Consider the following 21,844-nt stretch of genomic DNA (forward strand, 5'->3'; position numbering starts at 1 on the left):
TCCAACCACCCATCCATCCACTTATCCAACCATCCATGCATCCACCCAACCTTCCATCCACTTATCCATCCAACCATCCATGCATCCATCCATCCACTCGTCCATCTGACCATCCATGTATCTATCCATTTCTCCACTTATCCACCCAACCATCCATGCATTCATGCATCCATCCATCCACTTACCCATCCATTTATCCATCCAACCATCCAGGCACCCATATACCCATCATCTATCCATTCATTCATCATCCATTCATCTGTCCATTCTCCCATCCTCCCATCCATCCACTTATCTATCCATCCATCCATCGGTCCACTCACCAATCCATGCATCCGTCTACCTACCCACCCACCACACCTCTACCCTCCCATTCTTCATTCTCTCATTTTCACCCACTCATCCACCCCCCATTCTCCAGTCAACCACCATTCATTCCTTGCTCCTTTATCCTTCACTCCTTCAGTCACCTGCTCATCTACAGCCCTCGCTGGTGCCGACTCTGCCTGGCCTGTGCTAAGGGCGCGAGGAGCAGAGGACACAGGCCTGGTGTCAGCTGACGAGCAGCCGCTTCAGGGGGTGCTGGGGGTGAGGAGGGCGTTGGGAGGCAGCTGGCAGGGCACATCCTCCCACCCCCAGCCCACCAGCCTGGGCCGTGGTGACGGGACGGTACTCACAGGTTCTCCCTTCTCTCCTTTCCTCCCGGGGGCTCCTTTCAGGCCAAAGTCGCCTCTGCCTCCCTGAGACACGAGACACGCAGTTAATCCTCAGGACAGACGGACACGTCTGTGCTGCTCTGCGCTCCCTCCCAACCCTCCAACAACCAGCCGACCAAGGACCCGCGTGGGAAACAGGCTTGCAACGCGGGCGCTGCTGAGTGGCAGTGTTCATGTGGAATCCGGGCAGGCGCTGGCTTCCGGTTTGGGAACATCACGGCCATCAGGACTGTTTAACCGGGGAGCCGTGCACTGGTGGTAAGAGGGCCCGGGCTTCCGTGCCATGGGGCTGGGGGCCCCCTCCGGGGGAGCAGGAAGGGGCCTGGGCTGGGTGAGGGGTTCCCTGTACACACCTCGGGGCCGCGCGGGCCAGGCTCGCCTTTTTCTCCCTGTGAAGCAAACGTGGGTCAGGGCAGCTCGTGGGGGACCAGGAGAGCAGATGCTTCCATGCCCACATCCCCAGGACGGGGAGGCTGACTTGGCAGCTGCGGGGGTTCTCCGTGTTGCCCCTCATCCCTTCCCTGACAGGTGGCGTCACTGCGCTTTTTACTGAAATACGCCCTAGCGTGGCGCTTTATGTCTAAGAACATGTGTGGCTGGCTGTGTCCTGGCTGGTGAGTGCTCCCTCCATCCCACCTGCCCCCCGCAGGACCCCTATCCTCTGCTCAGTCTGGCACTGTGGGGAGGGGGCTGCCTGGCTCCCACTTGGTCCCTTGGAGACCTTCAGGTCACTGTGACAACATCTGCACGCCTGGAACTGTCCCATGCCAGGACTTACGGGTGCTCCTCGGGGTCCAGGGTAGCTGAATCCGGGCCTGCCGGGGTCTCCCTAGAGGACAGGAAAGGGGTTCAGGGTGGGTCGGGGGGGTTTGAGCCGTTGGTATGAACAGGGACTGCACTGGGTGCAGCAGGACGATCTGGGCCGGCCGGCATGGGTGTGTGTGTGCACACGAGCGGGGATAGCAGCTGGTGTGTAACTGTGCAGAGGGGACCATCTCGGGGTCTGGGTGGGAGCAGGGGGCTGGTGGGCTGCACCTGGCCATGGGCCTCTGGGTTATGGGGTCAGTGTGCAGAGAGGTGGGGGGTGGAGGCAGAGAGGCGGGGGCCACAGAGGCAGGGAGAGCGAGGGTGGGGGCAGGGAGGTGGGGAGTGGGTCAGTGGCCATAAAGCTGCGCTGGCCGTGTCAAAACAACAGGCCCCAGGCCCCATGGCCGCCGCGCAGTCAGTCTGCCCCCAGGGGTACCCTCTCCCCCCAGCAGAGGGAGGGCTGCCCGATGCCCCGGGACCCAGGCCCAGCCTTGCTCTGGAGAGAAGGATGCGGGCCCAGCTGTCAGCCCCCCACCTGCCCCCTGTCCTGTCCTGGGCCCGGGGTCAGTTCCTGTAGGGGGATTTGCTGCTGCCTGGGTACCTTGGGGCCGGGCGGTCCAGACTCCCCACGGGGACCAGCGTCGCCAGGGTCTCCCCGAGATCCCTGAGGATGGCAGAGGGGGGCAGTCAGCAAAGATGGACACGGATGTGCACTGGTGGCCGCTGGGCCTTGCTTCCTTGGGGCCACAGACTGGGGCATCCTGGGGGCCTGAGGCTCCCCTCCTGCTCCCCAATTCCGTGAATGCCATCCAGGCACCCCCCCTACCTTCCCCGTGCCCCCCGGCCACCCTCTGGTCTGGGCACACGGTGGGGAGTGGGCTGGGCAGGGGCTGGGCAGGCCAGGGTGGGGGGTGCGAGGCCCTGGCTGGCAATGGGGAGGGACCGTGAGGTCGAGGGAATGGGGGCCCTGGGACAGGCTCCCCTCAAGCAGCGGCTACTGACCTGATTCCCTGGCTCCCCAAGAGCCCCTGAGGGCCCCCTGGGCCCAGGCAGGCCACGGTCTCCCTGGGAAGAAAGGAAACGAGGCTGTGGTCAGCTCACCTGACCAGGGGCACCCCAGAAACCCTGTTATCGCTGCAGACATCAGCAGGACACCCCTCCTGATCCCCGCCTCAGGACTACCCCCCGGGCCTCCCATGAGTCTTGGCCTGGCCGCAGCCCTGACCCTGCCGGCCCTGGGGGGGCACGGGGAGTGGAGATGAGGTGGGGGCAGGGTGGGTCCCTGGAGCAGAGAACGGGGTGCCCCCTGGCCCCTCATTTCCTGGCGTCAGGACGATGGGACCCAGGCCGCGTGGCCGCTGTGCGGTCAGTCTGCCCCCAGGGGTACAGAGGGAGGGCTGCCTGCCGCCCGGGACCCCGCTCACCTTGGCTCCTTTGCTGCCGACCTCTCCAGCCAGGCCCCGGGGCCCCTCGGGGCCAGGGTCCCCCTGTGGGGAGAGAGCCTCAGTGAGGTCTCAGCGGCTGGCCCCTGCCCAGGAGGCTGGCGTGGCCAGTGGGTGTGGGAAGGGTGGGGGTCCTCCAACTCTTCGGAGAGGTGGATGTGGGTCATGGGGGCCACTGGCCCTGACCTCTCCCTGCCGCCCACCTGCGCCCCTCAGGCCCCCAGCGGGAGCGTGGGGTGGAGACCCTTCTGCTTCCCGGACCCCACAGGTGCTTGATGAGGGGAGCCCGGGCGTCACTGCTGCTCTCCTGGGGGAGGGTATGTCCTCCATGACTCAGGGACCCCTTGGCACCACAGGGCAGGCTAGGAGGGATGGGAGACACATGGGGAACAGCTCTCTGCTGCAGCCACTCACCTTCTCCCCCTTGGGCCCGTCGTTCCCTGGGCCGCCCTTGGCTCCGGGGTCTCCTCTGCGTCCCTGGGGGGAAGACGGGTGTGTCAGTGCAGGAGGGACAGGACCCGGGGAGGCCGGGCCGTCAGCCCTCAGGCGGGGGCTCTGTGTGGGGCTCAGGCGCCACGATGGGGACCCTGATGTTTCTGCCCCCCCCAGGAGGACTCTAGCTTTTGGTTCTGGGGACCTCGAGCCAGAAACTGGTGTTGCTGGTTGGGTTTTGCCCGAGGACTGGGCAGATGACACGGGGAAGGGTGTCCACTAACGGGGCCGGCCTGGCCGCCCGCTCTCCGCTTGGACCCCTGGTCTCCGCCCTGGGGGGTCCGGCCCTGGGCCTGGGTCTCCCTTCAGGATGGCCCCAGGGTGGGGCACTTGGCAGCCCCAGAGCCTGGGCTTGTCGTCTGGTCCTCATGAGGTCCTGGGGGGTGGGGGCACTTCACGGGGGTCTCCGAGGGCCTTGGCATGGGGGTCCTGCGTGCCCCTCCACGACGGCTCTTCCCATGCCCACCGCAGCTGGGGACGCTGAGGCCCCTTGGGGAGCCCAGGGAGAGTCTGGTCCCCAAAGCGGGGTGGGCCGGCCGTGGGGAGGGGCTGGGGGGCCGGTGCCGCTGTCCTGGACACCCCGGGAGACGGGGACTCACGGGCTCGCCTCGGGGTCCACGAGGGCCAGGCCCGCCCTTGGCCCCCTTCACACCAGGACTTCCAGGGGATCCGTTGTTGCCTTGGTAACCCTGTGGAGAGGAGGGGGTGCCGTTGGGATGGCCGAGGAGGGGCCTGTCACTGGGGGATCGGGGCCTGGGACGTGGGCACCGGCTGCCGTCCTCCCCCTCCCCGCGTCACTGACACCCCGACCCCGCTGGCAGCAGCCAGGGTTCTGCTGTCTGGTGCGCGGCTGGGAGGAGAGTGGGGACCCCGGCCAGCGGCCACTGGCCTTGCTCTGCCTGCAGATGCGCCGAGGGCACTTGCCTTGCTGCCCTTCGCCCCGCTTTCTCCCGGGGGCCCTCTGCGTCCGGGGCGGCCGGTGTCCCCCTGGGAGGGTTTGGAAAAGTTAGGCTCGTGGCCCTTCGGATGCCCGGCGGCCGAGGTGGGACCCCGGGCTGTGGCCCCTCCTCCGTCTGCCCGGGGTGCTGGTTCTGGGGAGCACGAGGGCTCTGTGCGTCAGTCCCAATCCCATGGGGCTGCAGCCCCTGCCCGTGCAGACAGCTCAGCTGCTGGGCAAAGGTCACTTCGGGGGTCCAGGGCGGTGGCCCCACAGCACCCAAGGGAAGACTGAGCCGGGGACAGTGCCCAGTTTAGGGTCAGGCCTTCTGCAGGCGTCTCAGCCCAGGCTGGTTCCTGGGGGCCTGGCAATGGTGGGTGGACAGGTACAATCCCACCTGGCTCCAGCTGGCCCCATCTCAGCGAGTCCCCCCCCGTCCTGGCAAGTCATTACCTTGGCACCCTGGTCTCCCTGCTCCCCCGGGCTGCCTGCTTCTCCCGGGTAACCGTCCGGGCCCTGCAGAAGGAGGAGTGTGAGGGGGGCCGGGCACAGGGTGAGGGGCTGTGCTCGGGCTCCAGGTGGGGGGCCGGGCCCTGAGAGGGAGCTGGGGTCCCCGTGAGTGGAGGGTCGGCCCCGGGCACCCCCGACGGGCCTGGCCCAGCCACGGCCTCCTCCAGAAGCAGAAAGGCCGAGACTCGCGACATGAGGGGCATCTGATCTCAAGAAGGCTACAGTGATGCTCCGGAAACTTCTGGGTCGAGGGCCAAGCGGGGCCAGAGCAGGATGGCCAGACAAGCCAGGCGTGGAGCCTGATGGGCCCCTGGGAAGCGGCTGCAGGCGTCCTGGCCTGTGAGCCCCTGCGGCACCCTGGTCACCGTGGACCCTGTCTGCCCTTCCTGGGGTCCCTCCCGCTGAGCCGGGGCTGGAGGCTGGGAGAGACTCTCAGTGGCCCGGCCACCTCCCGCCGGGCGCCTTGTCCCAGGCTGGGGGTCTCCGCGGTGGCACACAGATGCTTACCCGGGTCCCGGGGTCTCCCTTGCAGCCAGGTGGTCCGATGCGCCCCAACTTGCCCTGGAGGGAGAGGCAGGGGTGTCACCAGCGGCTGGGCCCCCGGGGACCTGCCCCACCCTCGGCGTGATGGTGGTGCAAACGGCAGGTACACTCAGGCCACTCCCCATGTGGGGCCACCGTGCTGTCCAAGTAGCTGACACGGCCGCCCGTGTGCGAGTGAGCGTGTGTGTGCATGTGTGTGCACGTGTGTGTGTGTGTGTGCATGTGTGTGAGTGTGAGCGTGCACGTGTGCGAGTGTGAGCATGCACGTGTGTGTGCATGTGTGTGTGAGTGTGAGCATGCATGTGTGTGTGTGCGTGTGTGTGTGCATGTGTGTTCGGGAGCTGCCAGGTCTTGCCAACAGCTGGGGGGTCCACAGTGCAGGCTGGAGCCCCCCGAAGCCAGGCCCTGGTTCTCCAGAGCAGAACCCCCCACCCTGGGTGGTCCCGTTTCCAGGGTCCGCTGGATGGCTGCCAACTGGGGGCCCCTCGAGTGGCAGGTCCAGGGTGTCGGCGTCTGGGGCCACCCAAGCCAGGGGCTGTGGGCTGTGCCCTGGGGACCCAGCGGCCTCGGGGACGGCCTGGGAGCATGATGGGGTCCCCAGGTTATGCCGGCCGGAGACCCCATGAGGACTGCTGGAGTTATAATGGCCGTCATTTCATTTTTGGGGTCATTCCCACAGAATCAGAAATGTTGACACCCGCTGCAGACCCCAGGAGCTGGGGACTCACCCACCTTCTGTCCGTCAGTCCCGTTCTTGCCAGCCAGGCCGGGGCCCCCCTGGGAGGAGAAAGAAGAGGGGGCTCGTCAGCACTGACCATGCTTCTCCTGAATGGAGGGATGTGCCCGCCCCAGCTGCCCAGCAGGGCCCCCTTACCTTCCGCCCGTCGGCTCCAAATTCACCCTGTGCAGAAGCAAAGCGGCCGGTTAGCGCCGCGCCTCCCGGTGCCCCAGGCGTGGCTGAGCCCGGAGGAAGGCGCGGAGCCAAGACACCCCAGGCCGGGCCCGGCCCCCCACTGGATGATGGCCTCTCGCAGGCACCTCAGCAGCGTCTGAGGCGGTTAAGGCCAGAATCTCACCTTCTCTCCTTTGAAACCAGGAACACCCTGAGGTCAGAAGAAAGAAAAGGGGCGTTACGAGAGGGGCGTCCGGCCCGGCCGCAGGCAAGTGGATGGGCCCAGAGCCAGGTCCCAGATGAGGGACGGACGGCGGGCGGGACTGGACTCTGAACGAGGGCCTGAGTGCGAGGCCGAGCACACCGGGGTCGGGAGTCATCAGCCTGGTGGGCGCAGACACAGGCTGGACACCAGGGTCACATCGAGGGGCTCCACTTCGGGGCCACGGAGACACCCTCGGCTGGGACAGGCTGACGCTCCGCGAGGCGAGGGCTTGGGAGTGGCCAGCCCAGTCTGCGGGGTCCCTGGGACCTGAGCCCACCCCGGTCAGCCCGGCCCCTCCAGCCACCCGGGTGGGGGGCAGCAGCTCACCTTGGGTCCCGGGAATCCGATGGGGCCCTCGATGCCTGGGTCGCCCTGTGGGAGAAGAACCAAGTGCCATGGAGGGAGGCCGGCTCCAGCACAGTGGCCGGGGGGGATGGGGCAGGGGCGGGGGGATGCTCACCTGTCGCCCCTTCTGCCCAGGCTCTCCTGGCTCTCCCATGTTGCCCTTGGCTCCCTGAAACCAGACGACAAGAAACAGCAGTGAGCCGTGGGTAAATCGAGGCAAGAGGGGACGAGGGGCCTGTCCCAGCCCCCTCAGGTGGCAGAGCAGCAATCCCAGGTTAGGGGTGCTGCCTCTGGGACCCCAGGTTATCCCTGCTGCTGTGGGAGCCTCATCTGGGACGTCTCAGACCACGGGGGTTAATGCCATTTGCCGCCCCCTAGAAATCAGCGTTCTGCCAAGCTGCCCCTGAAAACGGGGCCAGAACAGCCCTGAGGATGGGGGGTGCTGGGGGCACGGCTGATGGCAAGGCCCATTCTGCACCCAGGCTGTGAGCACAATGGGTGTCTGACTGCGATTCTCTCTGCCACCTGGCTGTGCTCCACCGCCATGAGGAGGAGGGGGAGAGAGGGGAGGGGGAGTGAGGGGGAGAAGGGAGGAGGGGAGAGGGGGAGGTGGGGAGGGGAAGAAGGGAGGAGGGGGAGGGAGAGGAGGGAGACAGAGAAGAGGGAGGAGGGGGAGGGGGAGAGAAGGGAGCAGGAAGAGGTGGAGGTGGGGAGGGGGAGAAGGGAGGAGGGGGAAGGAGAGGAGGGAGACAGAGAAGAGGGAGGAGGGGGAGGGGGAAGGGGAAGGGGAGGGGGTCTGGGGCGGGGGCTCTCGGGAGTGGGTCCCGCGTGCCCGCTTGGTGCCCCCTCGCTCATGAGCACCTGCGGTGGCCGCAGTGGCCCCGGTTCAGGGGAAGAGGCCGGAGACCTCCCCTGGGGGCGGAGGGAGGCTCGGTCCAGCCCACCGGGGTGCAGGTGTGCGGGGTGGGGGCAGGGGCTGCTGAGCCGTCCCTGCTGCGTCTGTCCAGGGACCCCTCGTCCTGCAGCCCCAGGCGAGTCCGCGCCGGCAGCGCCGTCCAGGGCGAGGGGGCAGGACGGGGCCGGGGCTGGCGCGGCCGGGGGTCCCCACGTGGAGCTGCCGGCGGGACTCCCTGCTCTCCTTCGGGTTTACGTAATAAAGCTACTTCGTAATTTCCCGTGTTGATCAAGTTATCTTAAATTTCTTGTCTTAACAACTTAGAATTTTGTCTCCCTTCTGCTTTTCATCACAGTTTTTGACAGACGTGGGTTGCTGAAGTTCCTGATACTCTGAAAATTTTGGACAGATTTTATTTTATATGCCATTGTTGTCGGGAAAATGCAGGGACATTCAAACCAGCACCTGAAAACCTATTTATTTAATAAACTGCAAAAGTGGGTGCTTTACGTTAATTAAAAATCATAAATATCAACATCAGTTCATCTTATATTTTATTTACTTACTTACACGTGCTTGTTTAATTTCCAGGTTAGTTTAATGACCTCTCGTGATGATGGAAAGAAATTTATCTACTTTTCTGAAAATGTCATTTAAAAGGAAGTGGAGAAAAATGAACTTTAGTTTTTCTGGGGTCAGGAAAACTGAGACCCGCGTGGAATTCCTCAGGCCGAGGGGCTCCCGGGGCGGACGAGCTCTTACCTTCTGTCCCCGGTAGCCCTTGGGGCCGGGGGGGCCGGCGATCTCCAGACAGCTCACCCTGTAGCACTGACGAGAAAGCGGAGCGACAGCGCGTCAGGGGCGGGGACAGCCCTGGGCAGCGCCGCGGCGGGGGGGGGGACGGCGTGGCCGGCAGAGCTCAGAGGGAACTGGCCCTTGAGGTGCCAGGACAGAGGGCCGTGCTGGACGCTGCGTCCAGCTGGGGGTCCCCAAACTGAAGGGCAGGGATCAGGGTGGTCAGGACGGGGGAGACAGGCCACGCGTCAGGACGGGGGAGGGTCTTTGCCTCCCTCGAACCCCAGGAAAGGGAGACCCCAACTTAGAAACCTCTCACCCGCTGTGCGGGTGCCGAGGCAGACCCTGCCCAGGGCAGCCCTCTGGGCTCGCGGGTGTGGCTGGTGGCAGGGCCTGGCCGGAGGGAGGGTGGCGGTGCAGCCATGAGGACCCCCTGCAGTGCTGCACCCTCGAGGGCGGTGGGGACCCCCTTCTTTCTCCTGGGAAGAGATCTGGAAAGCCCTGTGCAGACCCCCCCAGGGGGAAGCTGAGGGGGCTCCTGAGTCCCTGGCGGGGGGGAGCTGCCCCCAGCCTGGGGTCCGAGAGCAGGCCGGGGGGCCTAGAGGCACTGGGGTGGAGCCGGGAGGCTGGGACCAGCCCCTGGGGCTCCGGGACTCAGAGGGAGAATTCCATTCACGAGTTGGGGGGCAACGCCTGGGGGAAGCCACTCGGTAGGAACAGGGGTTAGAAAGCAACCAAGTATTTGGTCAGGCCCCACCTGACCAGGTACACCGGGGAGGTGTGTTTACCACTGGCTGTTCTAGAAAGGGGCTTCTGAAGATGCGGAGCTGACTGCTGGCCTCTCCCGGGAGGAGATGGGGCCTTGTGCTGCTCCCACCGACCCCAGCTCAGCGAGCGCTGGACACGGCCCTAAACATCCCCCCGCCGTGAGCTCGGGGGACAGCCCCGAACACCTGACCCCCAGGGCTCCTCGGCAGCAGGGGCGGCCTGAAGCCTTCGTCCAGTCGCCAGTGTCTCGGGGCCCAGCACAGGACGGACGTGCCCCCGCCCCTCTCCTCCTGTGCCCCCTGCCCTGCCCGCCCCAGGCCCCTGGGAGCAGCCGGGCGCGGGGCAGGTGTGACGGGGCCTGGGTCGGCAGCCTCGGGGCCGGCGCTCCAGGAAGGCCGAGCCGCTCACCTCTCCATAGGCCTCGTGTTTCTGCGGAAAAGACCCAAGAGAGGGAGCTGGTCAGCCCCAGGCTGGGGTCCAGTGCTGCCCGCTGGCGCCCTCAGGCTGCCCCTTCCCAGGCAGCCGGGAGGGCAGCTCACCATGACCTTGATGATGCGGTTGATGGTGTCCTGGTCGATGTCGGTGGAGCCGGGCTTCATGGTGGCGTAGTTGTTGCGGTAGAGATCGTGCGGCGTGTTGGCGATGTCCCGCAGGCCCTGCTCGTTGAGGTTGACGTTGGGGGCCACGGCAAAGAGCCGGATGCCCTCCTCGCGGGCCCGCTCGGCCTGCAGCTTGATGCCCCCGCAGGGGCTGCCGGTGATGTGGCCGTCGGTGATGACCACGGCGAAGTGGACGGTGCCCTTGGCCCCGTACTGCCGCACCTCCCGCGTCATGTTGGCCAGGGCGCAGTCGGTGAAGGTGCCCCTGCGGAAGGAGCGGATGCCCTGCAGGTTCCTGGTGAAGGAGGCCCTGTCGCTGCCAGTGGGGCTGAACACCGCCACCTGGTCGGAGAAGTGCAGGCCGCCGTAGCGCCAGCTCAGGGCCACCTGGTCCAGGTAGAGCTCGTCCTGCAGCTGGCTGATGAACTGCGGCACAAACTGCTGCATGTGGTAGAGCAGGCTGTCGGTCGGCGACTGCATGGTCACGCTCTCCGAGGTGTCCAGGACGAAGTACACGTGCACCGGGCAGTCGGCCTTCTCTGGGGGACACGGGGCGTGGTCACTGCCCGGCTGGGGGGACTGGGGGCAGCACACGCCACTTACGGCTGAACCACCGGGTCCTGGGCCCCCCCCGCCCACCCCCAACACGTCTCACTGTCCCCGCTCACCAACACCGAGCGCCCCCCGCCCCGCCGCCCCCCGGCTCCCACTGCCCCGTGAACCCTGCTGTCCCCCCTGCCCCCCAGTCTCCCACTGCCCCATGCCCCCACCCCCCCTGCTGTCCCCCCAGCCCCCCACTGCCCCCTGCCCCCACCCCCTTGCTGTCCCCCCTGCCCCCCCAGCCCCCCACTGCCCCCACGCTCCCCCAGCCCCCTGCTGCCCCCTGGCTCCCACTGCCCCGTGGCCCCCGCTGTCCCCCCTGCCCTCCAGCCCCACACTGTCCCCCAGCCCCCTGCCGTCCCCCGGTTCCCACTGCCCCACGGCCCCTGCTGTCCCCCCTGCCCCCCAGTCTCCCACTGCCCCATGCCCCCACCCCCCTGCTGTCCCCCCAGCCCCCCACTGCCCGCTGCCCCCACCCCCTTGCTGTCCCCCCTGCCCCCCAGCCCCCCACTGCCCCACACCCCCCAGCCCCCTGCTGCCCCCTGGCTCCCACTGCCCCGTGGCCCCCACTGTCCCCCCTGCCCCCAGCCCACCACTGTCCCCCTGCCCCCCACGCTCCCCCAGTCCCCCGCTGCCCCCTGGTTCCCACTGCCCCGCGGCCCCTGCTGTCCCCCCTGCCCCGCTGCCCCCACCCCCCAGCCCCCCACTGCCCCCCTGCCCCGCTGCCCCCACCCCCCTGCTGTCCCCCCCGCCCTGCTGCCCCCCAGCCCCTGCCACCCTGCGGCCTGTACCCGGGCAGCTGTTGCTCCTCTCGGAGGTGCCGGGTGCGATGACGCTCTGCTGCTGGGCGTGGAGGGTCCCCAGGAGCCCCCAGAGGAGGAGAGCGCAGCAGGGGCCTCGGGACATCCTGGCAGCGCCTGTGGGTCCTGACATCCTCCTGCAACGAGGGAGGGGCTGCAGACAGGCTCCCGCCCTGCTGGACCGGTGGGGCCCTGGGGGCTCTGTCCCACGGAGCGAGGGCCAGCAGGGCGTGGCCGACACCAGTGACCCAAGCCGGTGACCAGCCTCAGACGCGGGGACAGGCCTGGGTGCAGGTGACACCACCATCCAGCGCACACTGAGTGGGCCCCGCAAGATGGAGGGGTCCTCGAGGCGGGCAGGCCTGGGAGGGGGCGCCCTGCGTGGAGCTTGCGATGGCTGCCGGGGCGGGGACCACGTCCTCCAGGGCCAGGCGGGGCAGGGGCGTCCCCTGGGGGAAGCCGAGAGCCTCCCAGGTGCTCACTGCCCTCGGACCCAGCACCCTGGCCGAGGATGGGGGAGGAGGGGACGGGCTCGCCGCCAGGCTGTGCCCCGGAAACCTCGGAGGGGAGGGTGGGCCCGAGGAGGGGCTCTGCCAGCTGGATGAGGGGAGGGGCCGAGCGTCCCCACTGCAGCTAGAGCACACACAGGCTGTGCCCAGGGGTGGGTTTTGGGGTGCGCCACTCCTGGTTTAAGGCGTGAGGCTTGTCCTGGCAGTGAGGTTTGGAAGGAACATGGTCCCTGAGGCACAGGATGTGGGGCCACGAGCAGGCGCAAGGCTCTGACCACACAGGAAACAGGCTGAGACCACGCAGGCAAGAGCCACACGTGCGCCAGGTGGGAGCACTAGGGAATCCAGGAGGGCTTCCTGTGGGAGGTGATGCATGTTGGCTGGGGGAGGGGAGTGCCAGCTCGAGGCCAAGGGGCAGCATGTGCAAGGCTGGGTGGCCCGTGGGGGCTGGTTCAGTGAGGTGGGGATCACACTCAGTGGAGTGGGGGGTAGTGGGAGATGGGACAGGGAGCAGGCCATGGACCCGAAAGAGCCCAGAAGGGAAAAGGGAGTCAGGATGCTACTGCCAGAGTGGAGGGGTCCACAGAGCCCCCACCATGGGGGTGCCCTCGGGGGCTTATGGAGGAGGGGCAGTGAGCATGTCCCCTGTACCCCACTCCGTCTGCTGCACCACATGCACCGCACCCCCATTCCAGACACCCCACCCCACCCCCACCCTACACCGCCACCCGCACACCCGCCCTGCCCGCGGGGGTCTGCCTGGAGAGTCCTGCAGGCTCAGAGGGGAGAAGAGACGCCAGAGGAGGGGGACGAGATGGAGACGTAGGACAGGTGAGAGCCGCGGTGACTGGATCCGGGAAATAGAAACGTGTCCAACGGACACTCGTGGCCAGGAAGCAGAGCAGCCCCAGGAGAACCGAGCGTTTAAGAAGCTGAAGGGTGACAACCAGACTAACCAAATGCATTAAAAGAGGCCACCTAGCAGTGTGCTGGCGGAGAAGCTGAGTCTAAGTGTAATGAAAAATTCTGAAATAATCTACACGGGGAAAACACAACAGCCCCAACAAATGCAGAAAACACACAAAGGGGGACATCACTGTGGCACTGTAGCTGCAGGCCTGTTGCCATGTTGCCCTCTGCATGCCGAGCCATGGCCAGCGGGGCCCATGGGGGTTTCAGTGCATGACTCCGAGAGGGGCTCCTAACAGGTGCTGCGGCTCTGCCTGGCTCTCCCCGGTGCACCTGAGGGGAAGCCACTGCCACACATGGAGACCCCCGGGTGCCTTTGGAGAGTCCACCTCAGGAGTCAGGCCCCCACCACCACCTGAGGAAGCCACCGTGGAGCAGCACCTGTGCCCCAGTTGAGCCGTCGAATGACCGCGGCCCTGGCCACGCTCTCGACTGCACCTCAGGAGGCCCCGGAGCTGGGATCACCAGGGACGCCTTCCCGAGTTCCCAACCCACAGAAATGGTGAGACGGTAAACAGTTACTGTTTGGGGGTAACTTGTTACGCAGCAGTGGCTAACTAACAGAGGCCTCAAAGTTTCTCCACAATACTACGTGTCAGGCCAGGCCTGGGTGCACACCCGGGGGGTCAGGCCAGGGTTCCTGCTTGTCACTCGCTCGTCCAGGGCCCCGTGTGGCACCCACTGCATCTCCTGCTCCCCACGTGCAGCCGCTGAGCCGCGCATGTGTGGCACCACCACGCCAGCCCCGCTCCCCGCCGTCTGCCCACCTCCCACGAGGCCACCGCGGCAGTTATTTTTCTCCATGGATTGGAGTACACAGGGCAGGGATGGGCAGAGGCCTCTGCAGACGGGAAGTTCCCACAGCACAGGGACGTGCTGCCTGCACCGCTCAGCCTGCTGCGTCAGCCAGGAACGCGAGCCCGGAATCCTGCAGGTGCAGAAGAGGCCAGAACTCTGACGGACCAAGAGGCGAAGGGTGGGGTTCCCTCCACCGGGATTCTCCGGGGAGGACGTGCCCAGGGAGGAGCGTCATCTCCTCGGACTGCTCCTTCCACGCAGCAGAAACCGCAGTGTCCTCCACGCAGGCGCTGGCTTCCGCCCGGGGCTTCGTGTCCACGGCACCCGTCGGTGGCGCTGCTGGGACACGTCTCTCCTCCAGGGCCGCGGGGGCTGCGACCCTCCAGCTCCCTCAGGTCTGGTTCCCTCGCTGCCCAAAGGCCACAGCGTCCGTAACTCCAGCCAGGAAGACCTTCCGGAGCCGCGGGGCCTGGAGGCCGCCGTCACCCGGCGATGGGTGCCACGCAGCTCACTGACGAGGTCCTGCCGGGTCCATCGACCCCGGGGGGCACCCGCATCTCCGGGGAGGGGGAACCACCACACGGGCCCCACCCCAAACGTCTCGTCTCAAGGGACAGCAGCGACACGGAGACACGGAAATGTGTGTTCCTGCACGCTTCTACCCGGGTATTTGTTTAACGCGACCCCAGAGCACTGCTAGTGTTAAAATAGGTGAAGCACTGAGCTGCTCGTCCCCAAATGTAATTCAGAAAAATAATAAATTCTCATTGTTACTGTGCTCCTCTATCATTTCCACTTAACATTCTTCTCTCCTTTCTAGAAAAGACACGTGTTCCTTCTTTATTATCCTTCACAGGAGACCAAATATTGCTTCCCCGCCACACACATCTCCTGTGGTAAATGCTGTAATCTGACATTCAAATCACAGACGCACGGTATTAAAAACTGTAAGTTCTTAGATGATTTGGTCTAAGATAATTCTTCTTGTAGCACAGAGTTTAAGTTTACTTATTTTGTACATGTTTGAAACCAACTACTGTAGAAAATTAGAATCCATCAGAAAAATCTGCTTTATATTTATCTGCCAATGAAATTCTCTGAAATTTTGATTTTCATTAAATGATTTTTTAAAATTAGCTTTTGTGCAAACAAAAATAGCAATCTTTTGCTTTCATATAGTGAAAAATTTCAGATTACTAGTAAAATTTATTTGAAAACAAATTTCTGGGTAATAAAGGTTAGTCAGAACTTGATACATATGGTATAATTACCACATGGCTTAACAGTTAATTGAAATGCATGCTTGATATTTTCAAACTTAATCTTTTGATTGCATTCCAACTGATCAAAATAATGGTGGGATTGTATCTTTGTAACTGGGTACTAACTGATAATGGAAATAGTTTGGCAGTATACAATACACAATGTTAATAATTAAGCTGTATGTTTATATCTGACTCTAAAAACTTTAAACAATCATTTACAAATGCACTGTCCTTTGCTTTGAAGAGTATAAACACTTATATTCTGTTACACAAATCAGCGACCTCTTATTTATGGTAAGGTACCTGTTCCGGGTTGCTAATGCTGCCATTTTGCAAAACACCAGAAATGGATTGGCTTTTATAAAGGGGGTTTATCTGGTTACACAGTTACAGTCTTAAGATTATAAAGTGTCCAAGGTAAGGCATCAACAATCGGGCACCTTCACTGGAGGATGGTCAATGGTGTCCAGAAAACCTCTGTCAGCTGGGAAGGCATGTGGCTGGCGTCTGCTTGCTCCCAGGTTGTGTTTCCAAATGGCTTTCTCCAAAATGTTGCTCTTGGGGTGTTTTATCCTCTCTTTGCTGCAGCTGCTCTTCAAAATGTCACTCTTGGTTGCGCTCCAAATGTCACTCTCAGTTGCTCTGAGGTGTTCTGTCTGTGAACTCCTTTACAGGACTCCAGTGATCCAATTAACACCCACCCTGAATGGGCGGGGCAACACCTCCATGGAAATTATCCAATCAAACATTCCACTCCCAGTTGATTGAGTCACATTTCCATGGCAACACTCAATCAAGAGGTCACACTTGAATCAAAGGTGTCACTCACAGTTGGGTGGGTCACATCTCCATGGAAACAACCTAATCCAAAGGTTCTAACCTAATCAACATTAATATGTCTGCCCCCACAAGACTGCATCAAAGAACCTGGCTTGTTCTGGGGGACATAACATATACAAATGGGTACAGTACCTTATTCCATTGAAAAGTTTGCTGTAGTGTGGGAAAACGTAAATCTTTTTTATGATTTCCATAAAAGTGAAATAAAATTTAATTCTGACTTTCTGTAAAAAATAAAAAATAAAAAAACTAAATGCCAGAAGGCAGTGAGATGCCTCCAGAGCTTTGGGAGGGAGAGAAGTGTCCCTGGACCTGTCCTGGCTTGTCTTCATGTACAAGGATGATAGAGAAACAGGTTCAATACACCCAAGCTCAGGTCTATGCTGTTTGCTTATCATCCCTGAAAAGTCCTTCAAGGAATTTCTGCAGACAACAGGGAAGGGAATAAAATAAATAGAAAGAAAAAAGAAAAGAGCCAGAAAGCACAAAATCAGATGCCAGAAATACCCACAAGTCAGTCATGACAATAAATACCAATGGTTTAAATTCTCCAATAAAAGACAAACATTCCTGAATTGGGTCAAAAATAAACCCATCTCAAGGAGGTTTATGAGATTCACACTTTAAAAGAATGTCACAGATGGTGCAAAGAAAATGAAGGTGGGAGGGGGAGATGCAAATGGCAAGAAGGAAAGGGGCAAAATTGAATGAGATCAGGTAGAAGTTAAGGCAGAAGGACAGGTCAGAGACAAAGAAAAGATAAAGGCCAATGTCTAGTTATAAATCTTCATGTATTGAATTTTATAACATGAAACTATATAAAGCAAAATTTGTGAAAATCCAAAGGAAAAAGTGACAAAGTGCTATCACAGAAGACTTTAAGTCATCTGTTTTAATTATCGACAGAACACAAAAAATATGGAGGAGCTGAATAGTATGCTTATAAAACTTGGCCAAATGAATAAATTGCATAAAATACTCACACACATATATTATGTATATTCTATGTCTTTGAAAACCACAAGTAGGAAATAAATATTCTTTAAAATTTTGCAAAATTCAATCCTAGAGTAAGCCACAAAGAAAGTGTCGTAAGTTTTTTAAAAATTGGAAATTATGCAGATCAAATTCTCTGAGCCTCATGCAAAAGCAGTCATTAATAAGACATAGAAAAAAGTTAAAACACCAATATAAAAACTCTCTTACAAAAACTACGTGTCATTAGTGACAGTGAGAATGTTACACATAAAAACAAACATGAAAGGTTTAAACCTATACACAGAGGAAAACATATAGCCTAAGTGCTTTTGGTTATTAAATAAGAATTTAGTGTAAATGAATTAGTCATGTTAATTCAAGAAGCTGGAGGAGTGGGAGGAGCTAACAAACTGAATCCTAGGAAATCAAGAGGGATAAAGTAATTTTAAAAAACTTTAAAAATTGATTTGAAAACACCCACAGTAGAATAGAATAATAAGTATAGCTATGAGTTGGTTCTTCCAGAAATTCAATAACATGGAAAAATGTTTAACAAGTTTAATCAAGCCTTGAAAAATAAAGAGGCAAAACACAAAAAAATAAATACTCAAATTTAGGAATGAGTAAAACAATAATGATAGTTGAGGAAGGCATTTTTTAAAGAGCACACCAAGTGGCGGCTCTAGGCTATTAACTGTAGAAAGACCGTTTTCTGGGAAAGCTCAAGAAGAGGTGGGAACCGGCTGGTGTCTGCCTTGGAAGGGACAGAATCCTGGGGAGGAAACATGACCCCAAAGGCTCTGGCCCGGCAGGTTTGGGGTGAGGTCCCTCAGCCCTTCAAGGACAAACTCTTCTCTGTGCTTTAACCTGTTTTGGAGCCTGAAAAGCTAAACTTCTTTTCAGTTTATCTTTAACCCAGGCATAACCCTGAGACCAAAACCTGATAAAAAAAAGAATAAACCCTACAAGGAACTCTGCAGGTACATCTCAGTTTTGAATACAGGGGCCAAATCCTAAATGACATTAGAAAATCAAACACAGCAGTGTCCTGAGGCTACTGCATCAGAACCAAGATGAAGTTATTACAGATCAGCAAGGACAGGAAACGCACATAACAAAGTGAAAACCATTTATTACTTTAATGGTCCCCAAACTTCCATTTCTGATAAAAACAAAGAACATGCAAGGCAAAACATCACAGGAAACCTGGAGTAGGGCTAACATCACAAAGGATATTGATTTCAAATCAACAGCCAACATCACATTTTACAGCAAGAACTAGAAGACTAAGTGTCCGAGCTCAACAGGAACCAGGAGTCTTTGAAGAAAACAGAAGGGGTGAACCGACCACGGCAAACCTCAGCCCTGGTGGCCTCCGCCGGCCTCACCTGGCCCTCGATGGGGTGCTGCCATCACCCCTCCCGTGGCCTCGCCCAAGGGTGCCGGCTAACAACTCGGGCTCCGCGTCTGCCCTCCCGATGCCCAGGTTCCCCACGCGAGCATCAGGACAAACACCCCCCAGGAGCCCGCAGGAGCCCCCGACAAGGCGTGAGGAGCCCCCACAAATCAGGACAAAACGGCCACAGGCGTCACCGCGAAGGTGCAGGGACAGTCGGAGCGATGGAGGTGGATACATTTTCTTACTTTAAGGACTTAAGCCAAATTTTCTTGGAATTTGAAGCCTCCAGGCTGCCTGGCTTCCGTCCTGAAGCGAGGCCTTTGGAAGGCTGAAGTCAGGGAGGGACCCTGGGGAAGGGCGAGCAGGTGGCGACCACCAGGTGGCGGCAGCGAGGCCCGCGTCCCACCCCCCGGGCCGGCTCGGCTGGGTCCCCACCCTCTCCGAGCCTCGCCCCCCTCCCGAAAACTGGGGGCAACGCCCACCTCACACGGCTGCTCTGGGGATTAATTGGATACAATGTCTGAAGAGCATTTAAAGTTTTTGAAGAAGGTGCTACATAAATACAAAATAATACCGATTAAGGTCGGTTTATCTGCGAAAAGAAAAAAAATGCTTTACTGCACCCAAAACGGAAGACTTAAGATAAACCAATAACCAGGTCCTATTTTTGCATCCATGAAATTGGCAAAATAAGAAAACAGAAAAAAGACATGAGACTTTTGGAGAAAGGCCCTTTGGGAGGTGAGCGGCCTCGCAGGCTGAAGGCCTTCACATTTTGCAGACCCTCCGCCCTGGGAGCTGGGACCCCGCCCCACGTGCGGCGGGCGGTCTGCCGGGAGGGTCTGCCGGAGCGCTCGTGGAGAACCGCGCTTTACAGTTTGGCCCAGCCCCAAAGGAGCGCCGCAGATCTGTTCAAGGAGCGAGCAGCACCCCAAGGATCCCGCTTCTTCAGGCGATGCGCCCCCACCCCCCGACGTTGCATTAACCTGTGACAGCCACCGCGGGAGGGAAAGGTGGGGCCGAGATCAATCAACCATTTGTGGTTTTCTTAAAACAACCGAGATCTGTTTTCCCAGCATTACAAAGCATTTCAAGGCTGTAAAAATGATCTACCTGAATGTTATTCTGCTATAAAAAGGAATGAAATTCTGATCCACTGAAAGCCGGGGGAACCGTGGAACCCTTGTGCTCGGTGACAGAAGCCGGCCACGAAGGAGGGGGCCGCATCTGAAGTGTCAGCACCGCAGCTCTGCAGACAGGATGCAGAGCGCCAGGCCCGGGCCCCGGGGTGGGGTGCACGGCCCAGTGACTGCGGGTTTCCTTTCGCAGAAATGACAATGTTTTGCCCTGGGATGGGGTGGTGGTCGCATGACGCTGCGAACACATTAAATGCCATGAAACGTTCCCTTTAAAATGGGTAAGTGTAGGTCGTGTAGGTTTTGCCTCAACATGAACCCCCCCTCAAAGCTACCTCCAGGGCGCACACCTGACCCCAGCCACCCCCGCAGGTGAGCGGGCAGGCGCGCCTGGCCTTTCTCGGGGGGAAGTCGGGGCCGCACCAAGGACCTCTGGTCCAACCCTCCCGGTGAGTGGCCTCCCGGTGGCCCTGCCGTCCCTTCATCCCTGAGGCTGTGCCCTGGGGCTGTGTCTGTGGCCGCCCAGGGGCCTTGGGAGAGGACTTCCCTGCGCGGGGCTGCCCCGGGCAATGCAGGGGCCTGACCCGGTGTTCCCAGCTCCACTGCCTCCTGCAGATGCCCCGATGGCTGCCCCGTGCACCCAGGTCCACCGAGGCCTCCCCGCACCACAGGCATCGCCGCGCGGCTGCTGGGTGCCCAGGCCCTGCACTCCTGCCGGGGAGACTCAGGGTCCCCTCTGCCTGGGGGGCCGGAGGCCCACGCACCCCAGTCCCACCTCTCTGCCTCCCGCCGCCCAGTGAGTCACTGCCTTCCCGTGAAGCACAGTCCACTTCATGGCCTTGTAAAGAGAGATGGGACTAAATCCCAAGGCCTTTTCATTAACCCATTTTTAAAAAATAAATGCAAGATGGCAGCCAACCAGAATTCTTTCATTGGAAGGAAACAAACAAAACCGGGAGGAAACGGTGGCTCTCCAAGGCTCCCTTTTGTGTATTAACTTAAAAATGACTGACCATTTCTTTGGGGAGACTCGGGCAGACACCGAGTGTGGGTGCTGGGGCCAGGTGTGGTCGTTTCCTCCAGAGGGAACAGGGTCTGATACTCCCCAGGGCACCAAGACCACTTGAGATACCAGGTGAGCCTGGGGCTCGTGCCTGCTCTCCCCAGACTCCACTGCGTTGCCCGTGGGTGCTGCAGCTCTGTTACCAGCAGGCGCCTCCTGGGCAGCTGGGTCCGTTGCACACCCCTGCTGGTGCAGCCCCCGCCTCCCCCAGGACCCCGCTACCGCCCTGGGAGGGTGAGGGTCAGTGTGCCGGGGGTGGGGCTGGAGTGAGAGCCAGGTGCTGTCAGGCTGGTGTCCCTGTCACTCAGCCCCCCGACCCCTCCCCAACCGGTTCTCACCCTGAGGTCCAGCCTCAGAGGAATGGTGGCCAGCTGGGCTCTCGGTGACCCCTGGGGTGGAGTGGGGGGTGACATCAGGGATCCTGCTGCCCCTTGTGCGCGGGAAGCCAGTCTGTCCAGGGGCTTATTCTGGCCCCAGTGCCTGCTTCCAGAATGAGGAGGAGCTGCACCATCTGGGGCCTGCATCCTGACCCACAGGGCGTGTGTGTGTGTGTGTGTGTGTGTGTGTGTGTGTGTGTGTGTGTGTGTGTGTGAGAGAGAGAGAGAGAGAGAGAGAGAGAGAGACTCAGGTTCTCCAGGCCAGAAATAAAACCGAACATCCCAAGAAGGAGCCGGGATCCCTGCAGGCGGGGTGGCGGGGAGGTGGCCGGGCCTTCCGGGCAGAGAGCCCCAGGTCTGCGAGCTCTCAGCTCTGCTCACGGCGCGCGCCGAGGAGCCCCGTCCAGCCCGAGCCGCCGGCCGCGGAGGAGGTTGCGCCCGCCCGGCCGGAGCTCGATGGGAGCGCAGCGCACCCGGGCCAGCCGGGCCGGGCGAGCAGGGAGCAGCGGCGCAGGCGGCGCAGGTCTGGGGGCTCGGAGGGAGCGCCAAGTGGCTCAACGTGCGGCCCGAAGGCGGGTGCGGCCGCGAGCCCCTCCCGGGGGTTCGTGCCGAGCAGAGGGGCCCTGCCCGCGGCGCAGCCCTAACGGGGAGGCCGGAGCCCGGGCCCGCGGGCAGCCCCCGCCGCCGCCTCGAGGCTGAGCTCGCCGAGGTGCGCGCGGGTCCCCGACGGGCGGCCCTGGGGCGCGGGGGGCGGCTTACCTGGCCGGACGGCGGCGGGCGCCTCGCTGCTGCGTCCGCGGAGGCTCGGGTCCGGGCGGGAGCGCGCCGGGGCGGCAGGAGGGAGGCGCCGCCCGGGCCGCCCACTTATAGGACCCCGCCCGCGGGGCGCCCCGACTGCGCGGCCACCGGGAGGCGTAAGGCCCTGCGGGGTGCGGGTCGGGGCGGGGACCCGGGGATTGGGGGGCGCACGCGGGAGGGGAAGGGAAACCGGGGAGGGGGAGCCCGAGGGAGGGCGCGGGACAGGGGAGGGGGGACGCAGGGAGGGAGGGGCGGGGCCAGGGATGGGGGCGCCGGGCGGAGGGGCGGGGACCCGGGGGGGGCGCT

General features: G+C 61.2%; 1 protein-coding gene across 3 annotated transcripts in view; it reads right to left on the reverse strand.

Moving 5' to 3' along the window:
- The window catches only part of COL6A2 (collagen type VI alpha 2 chain), a 29,395-nt gene extending 7,804 nt beyond the window's left edge, over positions 1 to 21,591 (reverse strand). For 2 of the 3 annotated variants that reach the window (XM_037830049.1, XM_037830065.1), the window contains exons 1-21: positions 21,500 to 21,591; positions 11,398 to 11,543; positions 9,947 to 10,545; positions 9,816 to 9,836; positions 8,607 to 8,672; positions 7,065 to 7,118; positions 6,932 to 6,976; positions 6,524 to 6,550; positions 6,322 to 6,348; positions 6,180 to 6,224; positions 5,412 to 5,465; positions 4,848 to 4,910; positions 4,382 to 4,444; positions 4,057 to 4,146; positions 3,380 to 3,442; positions 2,948 to 3,010; positions 2,526 to 2,588; positions 2,125 to 2,187; positions 1,495 to 1,545; positions 1,070 to 1,105; positions 678 to 740 (exon numbers count right to left, since the gene is read on the reverse strand). In XM_037830049.1, coding sequence (XP_037685977.1) covers positions 678 to 740; positions 1,070 to 1,105; positions 1,495 to 1,545; positions 2,125 to 2,187; positions 2,526 to 2,588; positions 2,948 to 3,010; positions 3,380 to 3,442; positions 4,057 to 4,146; positions 4,382 to 4,444; positions 4,848 to 4,910; positions 5,412 to 5,465; positions 6,180 to 6,224; positions 6,322 to 6,348; positions 6,524 to 6,550; positions 6,932 to 6,976; positions 7,065 to 7,118; positions 8,607 to 8,672; positions 9,816 to 9,836; positions 9,947 to 10,545; positions 11,398 to 11,539 — 1,698 coding nt within the window. In that variant the 5' untranslated portion in view covers positions 11,540 to 11,543; positions 21,500 to 21,591. The remainder of the gene's footprint in view (positions 1 to 677; positions 741 to 1,069; positions 1,106 to 1,494; positions 1,546 to 2,124; positions 2,188 to 2,525; positions 2,589 to 2,947; positions 3,011 to 3,379; positions 3,443 to 4,056; positions 4,147 to 4,381; positions 4,445 to 4,847; positions 4,911 to 5,411; positions 5,466 to 6,179; positions 6,225 to 6,321; positions 6,349 to 6,523; positions 6,551 to 6,931; positions 6,977 to 7,064; positions 7,119 to 8,606; positions 8,673 to 9,815; positions 9,837 to 9,946; positions 10,546 to 11,397; positions 11,544 to 21,499) is intronic. The other variant, XM_037830057.1, reaches the window with a different exon arrangement.
- Between the last annotated feature and the right edge of the window lie 253 nt (positions 21,592 to 21,844).

Source organism: Choloepus didactylus, chromosome 1, assembly GCF_015220235.1.
Source record: "Choloepus didactylus isolate mChoDid1 chromosome 1, mChoDid1.pri, whole genome shotgun sequence".
Taxonomy (NCBI): Eukaryota; Metazoa; Chordata; class Mammalia; order Pilosa; family Megalonychidae; genus Choloepus; species Choloepus didactylus.